The 21,284-nt window shown below is 43.7% G+C and overlaps 1 protein-coding gene across 2 annotated transcripts in view; it reads left to right on the top strand.

Annotated features, from left to right (window-relative positions):
* The window catches only part of LOC117265052 (piezo-type mechanosensitive ion channel component 2-like), a 107,790-nt gene extending 88,007 nt beyond the window's left edge, over positions 1–19,783 (top strand). For both annotated transcript variants that reach the window (XM_078162789.1, XM_078162790.1), the window contains 15 exons: positions 1,499–1,679; positions 3,837–3,936; positions 4,644–4,791; positions 4,871–4,958; positions 5,064–5,190; positions 8,307–8,465; positions 9,752–9,899; positions 9,998–10,186; positions 13,789–13,881; positions 14,104–14,270; positions 14,371–14,487; positions 14,578–14,657; positions 16,961–17,174; positions 17,422–17,563; positions 17,643–19,783. In XM_078162789.1, coding sequence (XP_078018915.1) covers positions 1,499–1,679; positions 3,837–3,936; positions 4,644–4,791; positions 4,871–4,958; positions 5,064–5,190; positions 8,307–8,465; positions 9,752–9,899; positions 9,998–10,186; positions 13,789–13,881; positions 14,104–14,270; positions 14,371–14,487; positions 14,578–14,657; positions 16,961–17,174; positions 17,422–17,563; positions 17,643–17,744 — 2,055 coding nt within the window. In that variant the 3' untranslated portion in view covers positions 17,745–19,783. The remainder of the gene's footprint in view (positions 1–1,498; positions 1,680–3,836; positions 3,937–4,643; positions 4,792–4,870; positions 4,959–5,063; positions 5,191–8,306; positions 8,466–9,751; positions 9,900–9,997; positions 10,187–13,788; positions 13,882–14,103; positions 14,271–14,370; positions 14,488–14,577; positions 14,658–16,960; positions 17,175–17,421; positions 17,564–17,642) is intronic.
* The last annotated feature ends 1,501 nt before the right edge of the window (positions 19,784–21,284 follow it).

The following is a 21,284-nucleotide window of genomic DNA, read 5'->3' as shown; positions in this document are numbered from 1 at the left end:
CCACTGAGCCGTACTCCAGGTAAATACTACAGGTCATAGCACCACTGAGCCGTACTCCAGGTAAATACTACAAGTCATAGCACCACTGAGCCGTATTCCAGGTAAATACTACAGGTCATAGCACCACTGAGCCGTACTCCAGGTAAATACTACAGGTCATAGCACCACTGAGCCGTACTCCAGGTAAATACTACAAGTCATAGCACCACTGAGCTGTACTCCAGGTAAATACTACAAGTCACACCACTGAGCTGTACTCCAGGTAAATACTACAGGTCATAGCACCACTGAGCTGTACTCCAGGTAAATACTACAGGTCATAGCACCACTGAGCCGTACTCCAGGTAAATACTACAAGTCATAGCACCACTGAGCCGTATTCCAGGTAAATACTACAAGTCATAGCACCACTGAGCCGTACTCCAGGTAAATACTACAAGTCATAGCACCACTGAGCCGTACTCCAGGTAAATACTACAGGTCATAGCACCACTGAGCCGTACTCCAGGTAAATACTACAGGTCATAGCACCACTGAGCCGTACTCCAGGTAAATACTACAAGTCATAGCACCACTGAGCCGTATTCCAGGTAAATACTACAGGTCATAGCACCACTGAGCCGTACTCCAGGTAAATACTACAGGTCATAGCACCACTGAGCCGTACTCCAGGTAAATACTACAAGTCATAGCACCACTGAGCTGTACTCCAGGTAAATACTACAAGTCACACCACTGAGCCGTACTCCAGGTAAATACTACAGGTCATAGCACCACTGAGCTGTACTCCAGGTAAATACTACAGGTCATAGCACCACTGAGCCGTACTCCAGGTAAATACTACAAGTCATAGCACCACTGAGCTGTATTCCAGGTAAATACTACAAGTCATAGCACCACTGAGCCGTACTCCAGGTAAATACTACAAGTCATAGCACCACTGAGCTGTACTCCAGGTAAATACTACAAGTCATAGCACCACTGAGCTGTACTCCAGGTAAATACTACAAGTCATAGCACCACTGAGCTGTACTCCAGGTAAATACTACAAGTCATAGCACCACTGAGCTGTACTCCAGGTAAATACTACAAGTCACACCACTGAGCTGTACTCCAGGTAAATACTACAAGTCACACCACTGAGCCGTACTCCAGGTAAAAACTACAAGTCATAGCACCACTGAGCCTTACTCCAGGTAAATACTACAAGTCATAGCACCACTGAGCCGTATTCCAGGTAAAAACTAGAAGTCATAGCACCACTGAGCCGTACTCCAGGTAAAAACTACAAGTCATAGCACCACTGAGCCTTACTCCAGGTAAAAACTACAAGTCATAGCACCACTGAGCCGTACTCCAGGTAAAAACTACAAGTCATAGCACCACTGAGCCGTACTCCAGGTAAATACTACAAGTCATAGCACCACTGAGCCGTACTCAAGGTAGAACTCTATTCTATTTATTATTGTGAAACTCCATCTTCCTTCCCTCTCTGCAGTGCCATGGGCTGTGGGACCAGACTGTTATGACGGATGCGGATACTCTCCATCACCAGGACACCCAGGGCGACTCTGGTCAAACTGCAACCTCTGCCGATCCAGCCGACGCTGCTAGCACGCTGCGGCGTCGAGGCAGGAGACAGACATGCTCCAGCTCCACCCAGCTGCGCTCTCCTGCAGGTAAAATCTAATGCACCTCAACAGAACAAGATGAAATGTTACAGGTGAATATTTCGGTCTGAAGGATATGACGGCAGTGTTTGTGATCAGCTGCTGGAAAAGGAGGGTGGTTTGATCAGCTCAGTGTGGTACAATAGACCTGTTTCAGAAATCCTTTGGTCCCTGGATGAAGCCTTGTTTTGTGAGAACCCATGATCTAAATGAACTGTTCTGAAAAAAGCTGTTGGCAGATGGCAGTCAGCTGCTCAGAGTCGTGGCCTGCACACCGCAGGATTCCTTTCAGGTTTGTTGGCTGTGGTGAGTCCTGCAGCAGCAGACAGGTATCAAGACGACTGCAAGGTCTGTGGTCACTGAAGCAATCGCTCAGGTGTCGAGGTCTTGGAGACGGTCCATCAGTTGGCCTTAAAGAGGTTCTGACAAACCACCAGACGACTTCATCCTTGGACTCTTCTGTCCTCACCTGTCGATATTTTAGATCAATTTCCTGCTTGTCGTGAGGTGTGAAAGCTGGTATCATTTATTAATAATCCACTCGCTGTATTGTTCTATGTGAAGTCATCCTGCTGGGACTGGTGATTTTTGGATGTTGGCTAAGGCTGAACGATGTATTGATAAATTCTGTCATTTTGTTTGGATTTAGTAAATCGATGTTGAAGTCACCACAGATGAACGTGACTGTTTCAGTTTATGTTTGTAAAATTTTGCTTCATCCAGTCCTTAAATGTGTCTGTGTCACTGCCCGGTGCTTCAAATATACGACTCACAGTAACATTTATCTTTTTTCCAGATAAATTTCTACTGTAACTCTTTCCAGTAAATTATCCACCACATCTTTTCCACCACCTTAAAATTCAAACTTGTCCTTTTACAAGGCCACACCATCTCATCCCACTTTTGTCTGTTTCTACGTCAGCTCCGTCAGTTTTAAACGCTGCGCCTCTTTCACTGTTGATCCAGGTTTCTGATATCGAATGGACTTACTAATATTATTACATGTTAGGTGTGCGGAGGTGTGTGGGGGTGTTTGTGCTTTAGAACATAACCGCCGTGAAACAATCAGAAAATAATGTTTTATTGATCTGATTCACCAGCTTTCTCGCTACCAGCGCTCCCTCTCTTCACTCCCTCTCTAGCTTGCTCGACCACAGCTGCTCTCTCTCTCTCTCTTTTTTTCTCGTCTTCTTTAAAATGGGCTGGTTGCCCGACTCATCGTAATGTTATCAAACGAGGAGAAATGTCCTCCCCTCGTCCTAGTAACGTTTTTCTACTCCCTCATGGTAGAGTTTAAAGCTCTGATCAGTGTGATCCCTTTCACACCTCTGAATCCGGAACACCTGCATGCTACGTAAAAGCACACACAGAGGCACATTTAAGCGGTGGGGGGAGGGGGGACTTTTAATTCATTGGATTAAAATGTGCTATATTGTGATATGAGATTTTGCTCATATCGCTCAGCCCTAACTGATAATAATTCTGCTCTCAAATGATACGATATACTTTATTGTCCCCAAAGGGAAATTTGTTTTGAACGGTTGTTTTGGATATGCTGCGCACAGCATGTCTTCACAGTGTGATAAAACAAGCTACATAGTAAACTGCACATATTCCACATTGTACATTACAACATATTGCACATACCCTGTGGTACAACACCGTGAGACTATTGGATAATCCCTGCAGCCTCAAACAGCACTATTTAAAAGTTTAATGGAGGTAGGAACAAATTCATTTTTAAATCGGTTAAGTTTGCAGTGGGGAACTCTATTATCGTCTGCCGGAGGACAAGAGCTCACATTCTATGTGCAGGATATGTGATGGGTCGGTCAGTATCCTCTGAGCTTGCCTAAAAACAGACTGCTCATAAATTGACAGGAGGGACTGGTACTCGTTTCTCCCCGTCACCGTCATGGCTGTGTGTACCAGAGTGGCCAGCTTAGGTTTTGGTTGTACAGTTGTTGTTGCTCAGCTTGTTGTGTCGGCTTCTGTTTTAGAGCGGCAAAGAAGTGATTTCTGGGAAAACTGCTGTTTCATCTGCATGTGGAATGACGTTAGAGTTGATGAATAAACGACGTGGTTTGAGCCTGGTGCAAAGACTCGTGTACCTGCCGTACTGTTGATATTTTCCTTCTTGTCTTCTTCATGTGTTTTATTCTTTAGGCAGTGTGAGTTCCAGAGCTCAGCCGCCGGGCAGGTTCGATCTGCTGCTGGAGAAACTCCGAGAACTTTCCATCAGAGCCAAGAAGTACTCTGTTAGCAGGTATGCTAACACTGAAGCGAACCAGTTTATCCCCCCACAGGTCTGAGAACAGATAACATCCAAACTGATAACAGAGATAAAACTTCCCGTGACTGAGCTGTTCCTGAAAATACCTCAGGATTTATTCCTGATTATGGTCAGATACAGATGGATCTGTCAGCACTCCACAGGTACTGTTTGTATTTGTATTAAATGCATTACAGGTATTAATGATGGTGCTTACCTGCTCAGGTGAAAATGAGCTACTTTCTAAATCTGGTACAAAACACCTGGAGTGTCGAGTAACATTGTTTGATTAATTTCACTTTAAACAGTTTTTTTAATTTTGAAAACTCAGAAAAGAGAATAGAACATTTAGACAGTTTTATTATTCTGTGTTTGAGCTGCTGGCTCCAGTTTCTCCTCCGTCTGATAAGTCGAGTGCAGCTTCACTGTCCCACATGGATCTGATGAACATCAGGTGTGATGTCTGCAGACTGTATGATGACTGCGCCGACTGAATCACAGGCTGCGATGCAACAGCTTCACATACTGAGTGATGCTGCAGGGTTATTACTGCGCAAACTGTGAAGCACAACAAAGAGGCACACATTAATAACATTATTGCAATTATTATTATCATTAATAAGATTAAAAAAATAGTGCTTCACTGCGCGTCACTGCACGTCACAGGCCTCAGCTGATGTCTGTCTGTCTGTCTCTGTCAGGTGTCTGTCCCTCTACCGTCCGGTCCTTCAGTTCTTCAGAGCTCTGGTCCAACCAGAATACAGCGCTGTCACTGATGTTTATGTCCTCATGTTCCTTGCCGACACCGTGGACTTCATCATCATTGTCTTCGGCTTCTGGGCCTTTGGAGTAAGGTTTTATTTCCTGTCAGCATCCCTCGACGTTTTGAGTCTGAATAAAACTTTACTGAACTCTCTGACTGTCTCAGAAACACTCTGCGGCTGCTGACATCACTTCCTCCCTGTCAGAAGACCAAGTTCCTGAAGCTTTCCTGGTGATGGTTCTGATCCAGTTTGGTACGTGTACCTGTCAATCTGTTTACCTGTTTGTTTGTTTGTTTGTTTTGTTTGTTTGTTTGTTTGTTTGTTTGTTTAGACCTATGTCTGTCTGTCTGTCTGCAGGCACCATGGTGATAGACAGAGCTCTGTATCTGAGGAAGACTGTTTTGGGGAAGTTGGTCTTTCAGGTGATTTTAGTCTTTGGGATTCACTTCTGGATGTTCTTCATCCTGCCCACAGTCACTGAGAGGTAACCATCTGTTTCTACTGTTTCTATTGTATCTACTGTATCTACTGATATCTATTGTATCTAAGATAAGATAAGATATACTTTATTGATCCCCCAGGGGGAAATTCAAGTATCACAGCAGCACAAGACAAAATCAAAGGACATTAAATAGAATAAGATGGCTGGCTGAATGAGCTGCCATCAGCCACAGCTTGTCGTGCAGAGGGTGAGAAGGATTGTCTCCTCTTCAGCTCCTTCTGAACAGCCCTGAGTTCCTTGTCATCCTTGGACATGAACGCCCTCTTCTTCCTGTTAAGAAGGCCTTTAATGTCTTTATTGATCCATGGCTTGTTGTTAGAAAAGCAGTGAACCTTTTTTTGTTGGGACAATGTTGTCCTCACAGAATTGTATGTAGTCTTTAATGTAACGAGAGAGACCCTCCATGTCATCTCCGAAGTCTTCTATAAAAAGTCCCCAGTCTGTGACATTAAAACACTCTGGCAGTGCCTCCTCTCTACCAGTATCTACTGATATCTTCTGATATCTACTGTATCTACTGTATCTACTGATATCTTCTGATATCTACTGATATCTACTGATATCCTCTGATATCTACTGTATCTACTGTATCTACTGATATCTTCTGATATCTACTGATATCTACTGATATCCTCTGATATCTACTGTATCTACTGATATCTTCTGATATCTACTGATATCTACTGATATCCTCTGATATCTACTGTATCTACTGTATCTACTGATATCTTCTGATATCTACTGATATCTACTGATATCCTCTGATATCTACTGTATGTACTGATATCTACTGTATCTACTGTATCTACTGATATCCTCTGATATCTACTGATATCTTCTGATATCTACTGTATGTACTGATATCTACTGTATCTACTGATATCTACTGATATCTACTGATATCTTCTGATATCTTCTGATATCTACTGTATCTACTGATATCTACTGATATCCTCTGATATCTACTGATATCTTCTGATATATCTTCTGATATCTACTGTATCTACTGATATCTACTGATATCCTCTGATATCTACTGATATCTACTGATATCTTCTGATATCTTCTGATATCTACTGTATCTACTGATATCTACTGTATCTGCTGATATCCTCTGATATCTACTGATATCTACTGTATCTCCTGGTATCTACTGATATCTACTGATATCTTCTGATATCTACTGTATCTCCTGGTATCTACTGATATCTACTGATATCTTCTGATATCTACTGTATCTCCTGGTATCTACTGATATCTACTGATATCAACTGATATCTTCTGATATCTACTGTATCTACTGATATATCTTCTGATATCTACTGATATTTTCTGATTTCTTCTGATATCTACTGTATCTACTGATATCCTCTGATATCTACTGATATCTACTGTATCTGCTGATATCTTCTGATATCTTCTGATATATCTTCTGATATCTACTGATATCTACTGATATATCTTCTGATATCTACTGATATCTTCTGATATCTACTGTATGTACTGATATCTACTCTATCTACTGATATCTACTGATATCTACTGATATCCTCTGATATCTACTGATATCTTCTGATATATCTTCTGATATCTACTCATATCTGCTGATATCTACTGATATCCTCTGATATCTACTGATATCTTCTGATATCTACTCATATCTACTGATATCCTCTGATATCTACTGATATCTTCTGATATCTACTGTATCTACTGATATCTACTGATATATCTTCTGATATCTACTGATATCTTCTGATATCTACTGTATGTACTGATATCTACTGATATCCTCTGATATCCTCTGATATCTACTGATATATCTTCTGATATCTACTGATATCTACTGTATCCACTGATATCTTCTGATATCTACTGTATCTACTGATATCTACTGATATATCTTCTGATATCTACTGATATCTTCTGATATCTACTGATATCTTCTGATATATCTTCTGATATCTACTGTATCTACTGATATCTTCTGATATCTACTGTATCTACTGATATCTACTGTATCTGCTGATATCCTCTGATATCTACTGATATCTACTGGTATCTACTGATATCTTCTGATATCTTCTGATATCTACTGTATCTACTGATATCTACTGATATCTTCTGATATATCTTCTGATATCTACTGTATCTGCTGATATCCTCTTATATCTACTGATATCTACTGATATCTTCTGATATATCTTCTGATATCTACTGTATCTACTGATATCTACTGTATCTGCTGATATCCTCTGATATCTACTGATATCTACTGATATCCTCTGATATCTACTGTATCTCCTGGTATCTACTGATATCTACTGATATCTTCTGATATCTACTGTATCTGCTGATATCCTCTGATATCTACTGTATCTATTGATATCTACTGATATCTTCTGATATCTTCTGATATCTACTGATATCTACTGTATCTACTGATATCTACTGATATCCTCTGATATCTACTGTATCTATTGATATCTACTGATATATTCTGATATCTACTGATATCTTCTGATATATCTTCTGATATCTACTGTATCTACTGATATCTACTGATATCCTCTGACATCTACTGATATCTTCTGATATCTACTGATATCTACTGATATCTGCTGTATCTACTGATATCCTCTGATATCTACTGATATCTTTTGATATCTACTGTATCTCCTGGTATCTACTGATATCTTCTGATATCTACTGTATCTACTGATATATCTTCTGATATCTACTGATATTTTCTGATTTCTTCTGATATCTACTCATATCTACTGTATATTCTGATATCTACTGTATCTACTGATATCCTCTGATATCTACTGATATCTTCTGATATCTACTGTATCTACTGATATATCTTCTGATATCTACTGATATTTACTGATATCTTCTGATATCTACTGTATCTACTGATATGTTCTGATATCTACTGATATTTTCTGATTTCTTCTGATATCTACTGATATCTACTGTATTTACCTTTAGGTGTCACTGCTCTGTGTGTGTGTCCATACAAGTCCCTGGACGCTGTAAATAACAACTTATTTCTGTCTGTTTTTCTATCTGTCTGTCTGTCTGTCTGTCTCCAGGCGGTTCAATCAGAACCTGGTGGCTCAGCTCTGGTATTTTGTGAAGTGTGTTTACTTCGGTCTGTCGGCCTATCAGATTCGTTCTGGTTACCCGACACGAGTCTTGGGAAACTTCCTGACAAAGAGTTACAACTACCTCAACCTCTTCCTGTTCCAGGGGTGAGTCCACATCCAGCTGTTAGTCTAGCTTAGCACGAACACTGGGAGCAGAGGGAAACTGTTACCCTAGCCTACCTTAGCACAGACACTGGGAGCAGAGGGAAACTGTTAACCTAGCCTAGCTTAGCACAGACACTGCAAGCAGAGGGAAACTGTTAGCCTAGCCTAGCTTAGCACAAACACTGGGAGCACAGGGAAACTGTTACCCTAGCCTAGCTTAGCACAGACACTGGGAGCAGAGGGAAACTGTTAGCCTAGCCTAGCATAGCACAGACACTGGGAGCAGAGGGAAACTGTTAGCCTAGCCTAGCCTAGCTTAGCACAGACACTGGGAGCAAAGGGAAACGTTAGCCTGGTTAAGCACAAACACTGGGAGCAGAGGGAAACTGTTAGCCTAGCCTAGCCTAGCTTAGCACAAATACTGGGAGCAGAGGGAAAATGTTAGCCTAGTCTAGCTTAGCACAAACACTGGGAGCAGAGGGAAACTGTTAGCCTAGCCTAGCTTAGCACAAATACTGGGAGCAGAGGGAAAATGTTAGCCTAGTCTAGCTTAGCACAAACACTGGGAGCAGAGGGAAACTGTTAGCCTAGCCTAGCTTAGCACAGACACTGGGAGCAGAGGGAAATGTTAGACTGCAGCCTGTCACATGTCACCAGACTTTAAACATTTTAACAACACAGTGTTCCCCCACACCTTACACTTCCTTACCCTGTCTGTCTGTCCATGTCTGTGTCTTTACCTGTCTTTCCACCTGTCCATGTCTTTACCTGTCCTTCCACCTGTCTTTGTGTTTACTTGTCTGTCCACCTGTCCATGTCTTTACCTGTCTGTGTCTTTACCTGTCCTTCCATCTGTCCATGTCTTTATCTGTCTGGCCACCTGTCCATGTCTTTACCTGTCCTTCCACCTGTCTTTGTGTTTACTTGTCTGTCCACCTGTCCATGTCTTTACCTGTCTGTCCACCTGTCTGTGTCTTTACCTGTTCTTCCACCTGTCCATGTCTTTACCTGTCTGTCCACCTGTCTGTGTCTTTACCTGTCCTTCCACCTGTCCATGTCTTTACCTGTCTGGCCACCTGTCCATGTCTTTACCTGTCCTTCCACCTGTCTTTGTGTTTACTTGTCTGTCCACCTGTCCATGTCTTTACCTGTCTGTCCACCGGTCCATGTCTTTACCTGTCTGTCCACTGGTCCATGTCTTTACCTGTCTGTCCACTGGTCCACGTCTTTACCTGTCTGTCCACCTGTCCATGTCTTCACCTTCCTGTCCACCTGTCTGCCTGTAGTTTCCGACTCGTCCCCTTCCTGACGGAGCTGAGAGCAGTGATGGACTGGGTGTGGACAGATACCACTCTGTCTCTGTCCTCCTGGATCTGTGTGGAGGACGTCTACGCCCACTGCTTCGTCTTAAAGTGCTGGAGAGAGTCTGAGAAGGTTTGTATCTGTCGGCAGAGGAAACCCCCGCCTCGCCGCCACAACACATGTGTGTGTATATTCATGCACTTTGTGTACTGTGTGTGTACTGTGTGCAGAGGTACCCACAGCCTCGCGGTCAGAAGAAGAAGCGTGTGGTGAAGTACGGGATGGGCGGTCTCATTGTTCTGCTGCTGATCTGTATTGTCTGGTTTCCGCTGCTCTTCATGTCACTCATTAAATCTGTTGCCGGAGTCGTCAACCGACCACTCGACGTCTCTCTGACCATCACGCTGGGAGGCTTCCAGGTAAACTCACCTGACTCACCTGACACATCTGACTGTACCACCCACACCTGACACACCTTACTGTTCCTGACACACCTGACTGTACCTGACAAATCTGACACACCTGATTGTGTCTGACTGTATCTGACACACCTGACTGTACCTGACACATCTGACTCACCTGACTGTACCTGGCTCACCTGACTGTACCCAACTGTACCTGCCACACCTGACTGTACCTGACACACCTGACATACCTGACTCACCTGACCGTACCTGACACACCTGACTCACCTGACTGTACCTGACACACCTGACTCACCTGACTGTATCTGCCACACCTGACTGTACCTGACACACCTTTCTGTACCTGACGCATCTGACTCACCAGACTGTACTTGACACACCTGACAGACCTGTCTGTACCTGACTCACCTGACTGTATCTGACACATCTGACTGTACCTGACACACCTTTCTGTACCTGACACATCTGACACACCTGACTGTATCTGACACACCTAACTGTACCTGACACACTTTTCTGTACCTGACACATCTGACACACCTGACTGTACCTGACACATCAGACTCACCTGACTGTACCTGACACACCTGACTCATCTGACTGTACCTGACACACCTGACACATCTGACACACCTGTCTGTACCTGACTCACCTGACTGTACCTGACACACCTGACTGTACCTGACACCCCTGACTGTACTTGACACACTTTTCTGTACCTGACACATCTGACTCACCTGACTGTATCTGACACACCTGACTGTACCTGACACCCCTGACTGTACCTGACACACTTTTCTGTACCTGACACATCTGACACACCTGACTGTAGCTGACACGCCTGACACACCTGTCTGTACCTGACACACCTGACTGTACCTGACACACCTAACTGTACCTGACACACTTTTCTGTACCTGACACACCTGACTGTACCTGACACACCTAACTGTACCTGACACACTTTTCTGTACCTGACACATCTGACACACCTTACTGTACCTGACACACCTGACTGTACCTGACACCCCTGACTGTACCTGACACACTTTTCTGTACCTGACACATCTGACACACCTGACTGTAGCTGACACGCCTGACACACCTGTCTGTACCTGACACACCTGACTGTACCTGACACACCTAACTGTACCTGACACACTTTTCTGTACCTGACACACCTGACTGTACCTGACACACCTAACTGTACCTGACACACCTTTCTGTACCTGACACATCTGACACACCTGACTGTAGCTGACACACCTGTCTGTACCTGACACACCTGACTGTACCACCCACATCTGACACACCTTACTGTACCTGACACACCTGACTGTACCTGTCAAACCTGCCTGTACCTGACAAATCTGATTCACCTGATTGTGTCTGACTGTACCTGACACACCTGACTGTATCTGACACACCTGAGTGTACCTGGCACATCTGACACACCTGACTGTACCTGACAAACCTGACACACCTGACTGTATCTGACACACCTGAATGTATCTGACACACCGGACTGTACCTGGCACATCTGACACACCTGACTGTACCTGGCACACCTGACACACCTTACTGTACCTGACACACCGGACTGTACCTGGCACATCTGACACACCTGACTGTACCTGGCACATCTGACACACCTGACTGTACCTGGCACACCTGACACACCTTACTGTACCTGACACACCGGACTGTACCTGGCACATCTGACACACCTGACTGTATCTGACACACCGGACTGTACCTGGCACATCTGACACACCTGACTGTACCTGACACACCGGACTGTACCTGGCACACCTGACTGTACTTGACACACCTGACTGTACCTGACTTACCTTGCTGTACCTGACTGTACCTGACACACCTGACTGTACCTGACCTACTTTGCTGTACCTGACACACAATGTCACCTTTGATGTTCTCACCTTTAACATGGTCTCTTGGAATAGGATGCTCCTGGTTAGAGATAGGAAAAACCTGACCCAGGTGGTAAACCACACCAAACAAATGCAACGTTTACAAGTTTACAATGTTTACAATGACCCAACACACCCCCTACTACCATCTTTCAGGCTACTGCCATCTGGCAGGAGACTTGTGGTCCCTCTGGTGAAGCAGAACGGCTACAAAAATTCATTTGTGCCCTCCAAAATAATCAACAACAGTAGGCTGTGATCACTGTTGTTTTAAATGCTGCTTTTATGCTATCTATGATGTATTTGATGTTCTTACTTATGTTCATTATTTATTGTGTTTTATGTTTCCTGCTGTATTTTATATGCCAGATGCCAAAGACAAATCTCCATTTTATGTAAACGTAATGGACAATGAAGTTTTCTTATCTTACCTTAATGTCTCAGGGAACAGTTCCAGTGGCTTTAGTATGGCAGCTAACCTGCTGCAGTGGATAGTAGTATTAGTATCAGTAGTATCAGTATCAGTATCAGTAGTATCGGTATCTGTATCAGTAGCATCAGTAGTATCAGTGTCAGTATCATTATCGGTAGTATCACTGTCAGTATCAGTAGTATCAATATCAGTATTAGTATCAGTAGTATCAGTATCAGTAGTATCAGCATTAGTATCAGTAGTATCAGTAGTATCGGTGTCAGTATTAGTATCAGTAGTATCGGTATCATTATCAGTAGTATCAATATCAGTATTAGTATCAGTAGTATCAGTTTCAGTATCAGTAGTATCAATATCAGTATTAGTATCACTATCAGTATCAGTAGTATCAATATCAGTATTAGTATCAGTAGTATCAATATCAGTAGTATCAATATCAGCAAAAGTATCAGTAGTATCAATATCAATATTAGTATCAGTAATATCAGTATCAGTAGTATTATTATCAGCATTAGTAGTATCACTATCAGTAGTATTGGTGTCAGTATTAGTATCAGTATTATCAGTATCAGTAGTATCAATATCAGTATTAGTATCAGTAGTATCAGTACCATCAGTAGTATCAGTGTCAGTATCATTATCGGTAGTATCACTATCAGTATCAGTAGTATCAATATCAGTATTAGTATCAGTAGTATCAGTATCAGTAGTATCAATATCAATATTAGTATCACTATCAGTATCAGTAGTATCAATATCAGTATTAGTATCAGTAGTATCAGTATCAGAAGTATCAATATCAGTATTAGTATCAGTAATATCAGTATCAGTATTAGTATCAGTAGTATCGGTATCAGTAGTATCAATATCAGCAATAGTATCAGTAGTATCAATATCAATATTAGTATCAGTAATATCAGTATCAGTAGTATCATTATCAGCATTAGTAGTATCAGTATCAGAAGTATCAATATCAGTATTAGTATCAGTAATATCAGTATCAGTATTAGTATCAGTAGTATCAGTATCAGTAGTATCGGTGTCAGTATCAGTATCAGTAGTATCAATATCAGTATCAGTAGTATCAGTGTCAGTATCAGTATCAGTAGTATCGGTGTCAGTATCAGTATCAGTAGTATCAGTATCAGTATCAGTAGTATCAGTGTCAGTATCAGTATCGGTAGTATAGGTGTCAGTATCAGTAGCACGATCTCTGACCTATTGTCTTCCAGCCAATCTTCACGATGAGCGCGCAGCAGAATCAGCTCAAAGATGTGACTGAGGAAGACTTTAGCTCCTTCATCAGCTCCTACAGCTACACACCTGTGAGTACTACCCGGTATTGTTATCGGTATCTGTAGTCAGCTACACACCTGTGAGTACTACTTGGTATCGGTATCGGTATCAGTAGTCAGCTACACACCTGTGAGTACTACTTGGTATCGGTATCGGTATCAGTAGTCAGCTACACACCTGTGAGTGCCCTGTGGTGCTGCTGCCACACTCTGTAGTCCTCCCTCATTAACTATGCGGCCTGTGTTTCCCAGAGTGCACTGCAGTTCCTGGAGGCGTATGGTCATGAGGACGTGACGGTGGCGGAGCTGCAGGGCAGCAGTAACTCTCTGTGGACCATCAGTCCTCCCAGCAGGCAGTACCTGAGCCAGGTGCTCAACCTGGACCACTTCCCCCTGACTGTGTCCTGGACTGTTCAGAGGTCAGCTTCACTCTGCTGATCAATAATCAATCATCAGTCAATGATCTGATCAAACTGCAGGAAGTTGTGTTTGTTTGTTTATTTGTTTGTTTGGAAACAGGAACTTGAGTCTAGGGGCGAAGGCAGAGCTTGCTTCAGGTAAACATGTGACCTACCTGGATGATGAGACCCGTCTGGAGCTGATCCAGCTGCTAAATGGAACCAGGACACTTCCTGTGTGAGTATGGGGGCGTGGCTACGGACAGGGGGCAGGGCTACACGTGTGTTGTTGTTTGTTACAGTGTGTTTTGTGTGTGCTTGTTTCCAGGGTGATACAGGAAGTGTTTCCATGTTTCATTCGAGCGCCGAGCGACTCCAACGCCAAACCCATCGAACAGCTCTACACAGGTCCCTTTCTGTCCCACTGTCTGTCCAACTGTCTGTCCCACTGTCTGTCCAACTGTCTCCCTGTCTGTCCCACTGTCTGTCCAACTGTCTGTCTCCCTGTCTGTCCCACTGTCTCCCTGTCTGTCCCATTGTCTGTCCAACTGTCTGTCCCACTGTCTGTCCCACTGTCTCCCTTTCTGTCCCACTGTCTGTCCAACTGTCTGTCCCACTGTCTGTCCAACTGTCTCCCTATCTGTCCCACTGTCTGTCCAACTGTCTCCCTGTCTGTCCCACTGTCTGTCCAACCGTCTGTCCCACTGTCTGTCCCACTGTCTCCCTTTCTGTCCCACTGTCTCCCTTTCCGTCCCACTGTCTGTCCCACTGTCTCAATGTCTGTCCAACTGTCTGTCCCACTGTCTCCCTGTCTGTCCCACTCTCTGTCCAACTGTCTGTCCCACTCTCTGTCCCACTGTCTCCCTTTCTGTCCCATTGTCTGTTCAACTGTCTCCCTGTCTGTCCAACTGTCTGTCCCACTGTCTGTTCAACTGTCTGTCCAACTGTCTCCCTATCTGTCCCACTGTCTGTCCAACTGTCTCCCTGTCTGTCCCACTGTTCCCTTTCTGTCCCACTGTCTGTCCCACTGTCTCAATGTCTGTCCAACTGTCTGTCCCACTGTCTCCCTGTCTGTCCAACTGTCTGTTCTTCTGTCTCACTGACTATCCCTCTGTCTCAATGTCTGTCCAGCTATCTGTCCCTCTGTCTCCCTGTCTGTCCCGTTGTCTCAATGTCTGTTCAACTGTCTGTCCAACTGTGTGTACCACTGTCTCAATGTCTGTCCAACTGTCTGTCCCACATTCCCTCTGTCTCACTGACTGTCCCTCTGTCTCAATGTCTGCCCAACTGTCTGTCTCACTGTCTGTCCAACTGTCTCACTGTCTGTTCAACTGTCTCCCTGTCTGTCCAACTGTCTGTCCCACTGTCTGTTCCATTGTCTGTTCAACTGTCTGTCCCACTGTCTGTTCCACTGTCTGTCCCACTGTCTGTTCAATTGTCTGTCCCACTGTCTGTCCCACTGTCTGTCCAACTGTCTGTCCCACTGTCTGTCCAAATGTCTGTTCAGCTGTCTCCCTGTCTGTCCAACTGTCTGTCCCACTGTCTCCCTTTCTTTCCCACTGTCTGTCCCACTGTCTGTTGAACTGACTGTTCAACTGTCTCCCTGTCTGTCCCACTGTCTGTCCAACTGTCTCCCTGTCTGTCCCACTGTCTGTCCAGCTGTCTGTTCAACTGTCTCCCCGTCTGTTCAACTGTCTGTCACATTGTCTGTCCCACTGTCTGTCCAACTGTCTGTCCTGCTGTCTCCCTGTCTATCCAACTGTCTGTCCCACTGTCTCCCTGTCTGTCCAACTATCTGTTCCTCTGTCTCACTGACTATCCCTCTGTCTCAATGTCTGTCCAGCTATCTGTCCCACTGTCCCTCTGTCTCCCTGTCTGTCCCATTGTCTCAATGTCTGTTCAACTGTCTGTCCAACTGTGTGTCCCACTGTCCATCCCACATTCCCTCTGTCTCACTGACTGACTGTCTGTCTCACTGTCTGTGTCACTGTCTCACTGTCTGTCTATCGTCCTGCGTCTTGTCCTTCGTTTTCCTTGTCCTGTGGACACAACAGAAGTCCACTGACCCTCAGAGCCACCAGCTCTCATCCCATTGGCTCAGGCAGTAACGTCACACACGGCGTCTTTTCTTTGGTGAAATCTGGACTTTGATTTGGGGACAGTGACATGTGTGGACATCTCGTCCGTCCTGTCGTAGAACGTCCTGTCAGATTAGAATTCCTGTTTGTTTTTAATGTTGTTAGCATAACGTTAGCTCTCAGGCTAACAGCTGAGTCAAGTACTATGAGCTGAGTGGACACAGATATGTCCTGATCCGTCAGCGTCTCCATCCCAACATGACCTGATGGGGTGGTAATGGTTGCTCCAGGTATTAGTCAGACCCTCAGGTGTTAACAACGCAACTGACTTATGGTTGGTAAAAAACTTCAGACAGCAACTTTAGACAACAATGCAACTTCAGGCAGCACCTTCAGACATCTTGAGCCAACAACTTCAAAGAGCAACACAACTTCAGACAACAACTTTAAACAACCACGCAACTTTAGACAACAATGCAACTTTTAACAAAAACTTCAGACAACTTTAAACAACAGCGCAACTTTAGACAACAATGCAACTTTTAACAAAAACTTCAGACAACTTTAAACAACAGCGCAACTTTAGACAAGAACTTTAGAGAATTCTCCTACTCTCCTTTCTGCTCCAATCAGATGGTCACTACAAAGACATCCTGCTGGCCCTGGAGCGGTCAACCAATGAGAGCAGAGAGATCCAGGACTGGTGGATCGTTGACCAACCGGCTGCCAGTCTGGTACCTATTGGGGGCGGAGCTTCTCTGACTGACAGAAGGGAGGCGGGGCTTCAGCTGTTTGTGTTCAGTGATAAAGTCAGTCCTCCGAGTCTTGGCTTCCTGGCTGGATACGGGTACATAGTACTCTGATTACTGCAATAACTGTAGTACTTAAGGTACTGTAGTAACTGTGGTACTTTAGGTACTGTAGTAACTGTGGTACTTTAGGTGCCGTAGTAACTGTAATTACTGTGGTACTTCAGGTACCGTAGTAACTGTAGTTACTGTGGTACCTTAGGTACCGTAGTAACTGTGGTACTTTAGGTACCATAGTAACTGTGGTACTGTGGTAACTGTCTTTGTCCCCGCCCCCTCCCGCAGCATCATGGGATTGTACGCGTCAGTGGTTCTGGTCATCGGGAAGTTTGTGCGTGAGTTCTTCAGTGGGATCAGTCACTCCATCATGTTCGAGGAGCTGCCGTGTGTCGACCGAATCCTCAAACTGTGCACCGACATCTTCCTGGTACGTATCACATGTGGTTGTGGTTTGTTCACCTGTTTGGTCACTGCACTGTGATCTCATTGGCTGTTTCCTGTCTCAGGTGAGAGAGACAGGTGAGCTGGAGCTGGAGGAGGAGCTTTACGCCAAACTCATCTTCCTGTATCGATCTCCGGAGACTCTGATCAAATGGACGCGCCGCTGACCCCACCCATCGTCTTTATGACCCGTGATGATGTCAGAGTCTGTGATATCATCACTGAGCATCGTGTTCTCCAGATGTTCAACAGAGAACCTCCGGAGAACATTCTCCAGATGTTAAAATGTCAGTGACAACAGGAGTGTTTACTGAACCTTACGTTAAGAAACAGGAAACGTTACCTGTTTGCAGGTGCAGCGGGGAGGCGGAGCTAACCTTCTGATGACCGGAGGACAGAGTATTATATGATTATTGATCATTGATGATCAGTAACTGCAGGGAAACGTCTCATGCTGGAAAACCTGGAATTCTTCATGGCACCTTCGATGGAAAACAAACGACAGGCAGTCCTGATGGTTGTTGGGATTTTTAAACTTAAGTGAAGCCCCGCCCACTATCAAAATTCAGACCATGTGATTGGACGGTGTTGGTGACACGTTCAGTGACAGGTGTTTGAACACGGGGATGCAGTCATCACTGATTTTTATTTATTTTACTTTATGTTTACAGGAAGAGTCTAAGTATTTCTGTTACGTAATGATAGCTGTAATTAGCACCATGCTAGTTCTACATCAGCCATAATTATCCCTTTGTAGGTTTACCTTAGCTCTATAGCACAACATTAGCTTTTTGTTAGCTGTATTTAATTCTGTTAGTTCAACATTAGCTTTATGTTAGTCATAATAAGCCGTGTCAGCTTTACGTTAGCTTTAATTTGCTCTACGTTATCTTTATGTTAGCTTTAATGAGCTCTAAGTTAGCTTTATGTTAACTTTAATTGGCTATATTTTAGATTTATATTAGCTTTAATGAGCTCTAAGTTAGCTTTATGTTAGCTTTAATTAGCTATATGTTAGTTTTATCTTAGCTTGAATTAGCTATGTTAGCTTTATCTTAGCTTTAATTAGCTAAATGTTAACTTTATCTTAGCTTTAATTAACTAAATGTTATGTTATTTTTCTTGTGGTTGATAGAGGTGGGTGGATCGTTACCTGAAATACTGGAACATATTGATACACACTGATGCTAGAATACTACATTCCAAATGCCAAGTGTTGAGTATCAATAACAGCTCCAAACAGATACCATTGTTTTCATTAGCACTAGGTCTGTGTAAGGTCTACTTAGCACTACATTAGCTTTATGTGACTTCCATGGTAGCAGTACTGTATAAAAAGTACTGTATATTAGCGCTATACTGGCTCTGTGTCATCTTTCACTAGCCCTACATTAGCTCCATGCTACATTAGCTAAACATCAGCTCTTCATTGCCTTTAGTTAGATCTATTAGCACTATATTAGCTTTATGTCAGTTGTGTGTTAGCTCTATATTGGCTCTGTGTCAGCTTCAGTTAGTACTAAATTAGCTACATCAGCTAAACATCAGCTCTTCATTAGCTTCATGGAAGGTCAGTTGTGTGTTAGCCCTACATCACCTGTAGATTAGCACTACGTCAGCTCTATGCTGCTTCTGTATCAACTTTTACTAGCACTAGAATAGCTCCATGCTAGGTCAATATCAGCTTTACGCTAGCATTTTAAGGCCTGCCTAGCCCTCTGTTAGCTTTTTATTAGCTCTAGGTATGTGAGCTGTATTTTAGTGATGGGTTTCCTTCATGTTAACTCAATGATAGCTCCATGTTAGCGCTGTGTTAGCGTCATGTTAGCGTCATGTTAGCTGCATGTTAGCTCTTATTTGATTCTGGCTCGTTCAACCTGTGTGTGTGAGGTCAAAGGTCATCAGAGCTAAGCTAACTCAAAGCTGTGAGATGTCCCGCCCTCAAGCTAACAGTAGAGTGAATGAGCTGTCAATCAAGGCCAGTGAAGGCACGACAACCAATCAGTGAAGAGAAGTGACAGCAGCTGTTCATCCAGTCACAGCGTGACTCTGGGCTCATTGAATCCACGGGCCCCCCTCCTGACAGGAAGCAGGAAGTCAGTGGAAGTAACTGTCAGAGGGTGATGTAATCAGTATTGTGTGACTGATAATAACCTTGGTGTTTCCTGTGAACGTTTGAAACGTGAAAATAAAAAAGTGACAGTCAGTCGTCTGTGGGACGTTTTTATTTCACATGACGTACTGTATCATTTTTTACTCAGATATTACACAGGGAAACGCACGTATTTTGCGGACTTTGAACGGTGTAAAATGCCGTGGTAGGCTGAACACGCAGAGGACTTCTGGGTCATTTCTCACTCGCCGGCGTCTCTCGCCATACTGCCAGGAGCAGCATAATGTAGGGGCCGGTCTACCTGGGCTCAGCTGATTGGAGCCATCCCACTGGCCGATAGCACTGATGGGTGTGTCTGGAGGTGAGCAAGCCATCAGCTGATAACCACCGTCTTATTAACAAATATATTAAAAAATATACAGGATCGCCACAGTACACACGATACTATATTATCATCTTTTTTTAATGTGACTTGACACACTGAGCTGCGGCGTCCGTCACTTTTCTGACATACTGTACTGAGACTTATTTCAGCTTCAAAGAAAACGTGCCCCCCGACCCGCCGTGGATTTGAAAGTTATATTTTCTTCAAAAAATCTGGACCAGATGTTTTTTTTTTTTTGTTTTTTTTTTCTGACAAAAGTTTAGGTCAGACCCGTGGTGGGCTTGAAACGTGAGTCTTTTTTAAAGATCACATATCTTCCAAACCTGCGGCAGTGGATTTGGAAGATATGTCATTCACCCTAAAAAACAAAATATATATATATAAAATATAAAATTGAAATTACAGAACCATTCATCATCTCTAAACATGCAGAACACCCAGGACATCCTACAGTGACAGTATTTTAGAACATGCAACATGCAAGCTCATAATACAAGACATAAACAAATACAATGAGCCCAGACATACACAGCACGCACCGTATATAAGATAAAGCAGTCTGAGCCAGCAAACACACAATAAAAGACATGCATGCAGGTACACGAGGGCAGACTGACAATAGCAAGATGGCGACAGGTGACAGCAGACAGCAAGGGAAGTTCAGCACAGACAAACTGAGAACAAAAAGTTGTAACTGAGTTTTAGTGCTGACTGATCTGAGTAGTAATTAACCATTTCTTTAAATTAACTTTAAATGAACTGTTTGTGTCCAGTTCCCTAATAGTTGCTGGGATTGAGTTCCATTCTAGTACAGCTTTAACAGAGAACGCAGACTGACTGAAAGCAGTCTTTCCAGTAGAGCGCATGCGCCCGCCCGCGCGTGCAGCCTGTTGCAGTCGCTCCTGCTTGTTTTTCTCGGTTTTCTTACTTTTTTGCTTTATTAAGTTTGGTATTTGTGCTGGCTTTTTGTGATTGTAATTTTGGAACTGCGCCCTCTCAAAACATGCTGATTGAGAGAGTTGTACTCGTTTTCCTCACTCTGGAATTACTTATTTCATTCGGACCCGGCACCATTGCGCAACAACTTCATGGCCGCATTGTTTACTCCAGAGATCAGCTGATCGCACTGAGGCCGGCCGGCTTGGCAGCTGGAACATCGGAGATACCAGCTGAACTGTGGAGGAAAACACACAGAGGATGCAGGGGAGG

Source organism: Epinephelus lanceolatus, chromosome 20, assembly GCF_041903045.1.
Source record: "Epinephelus lanceolatus isolate andai-2023 chromosome 20, ASM4190304v1, whole genome shotgun sequence".
Taxonomy (NCBI): Eukaryota; Metazoa; Chordata; class Actinopteri; order Perciformes; family Serranidae; genus Epinephelus; species Epinephelus lanceolatus.
This window is presented reverse-complemented; position numbering and strand designations above follow the sequence as displayed.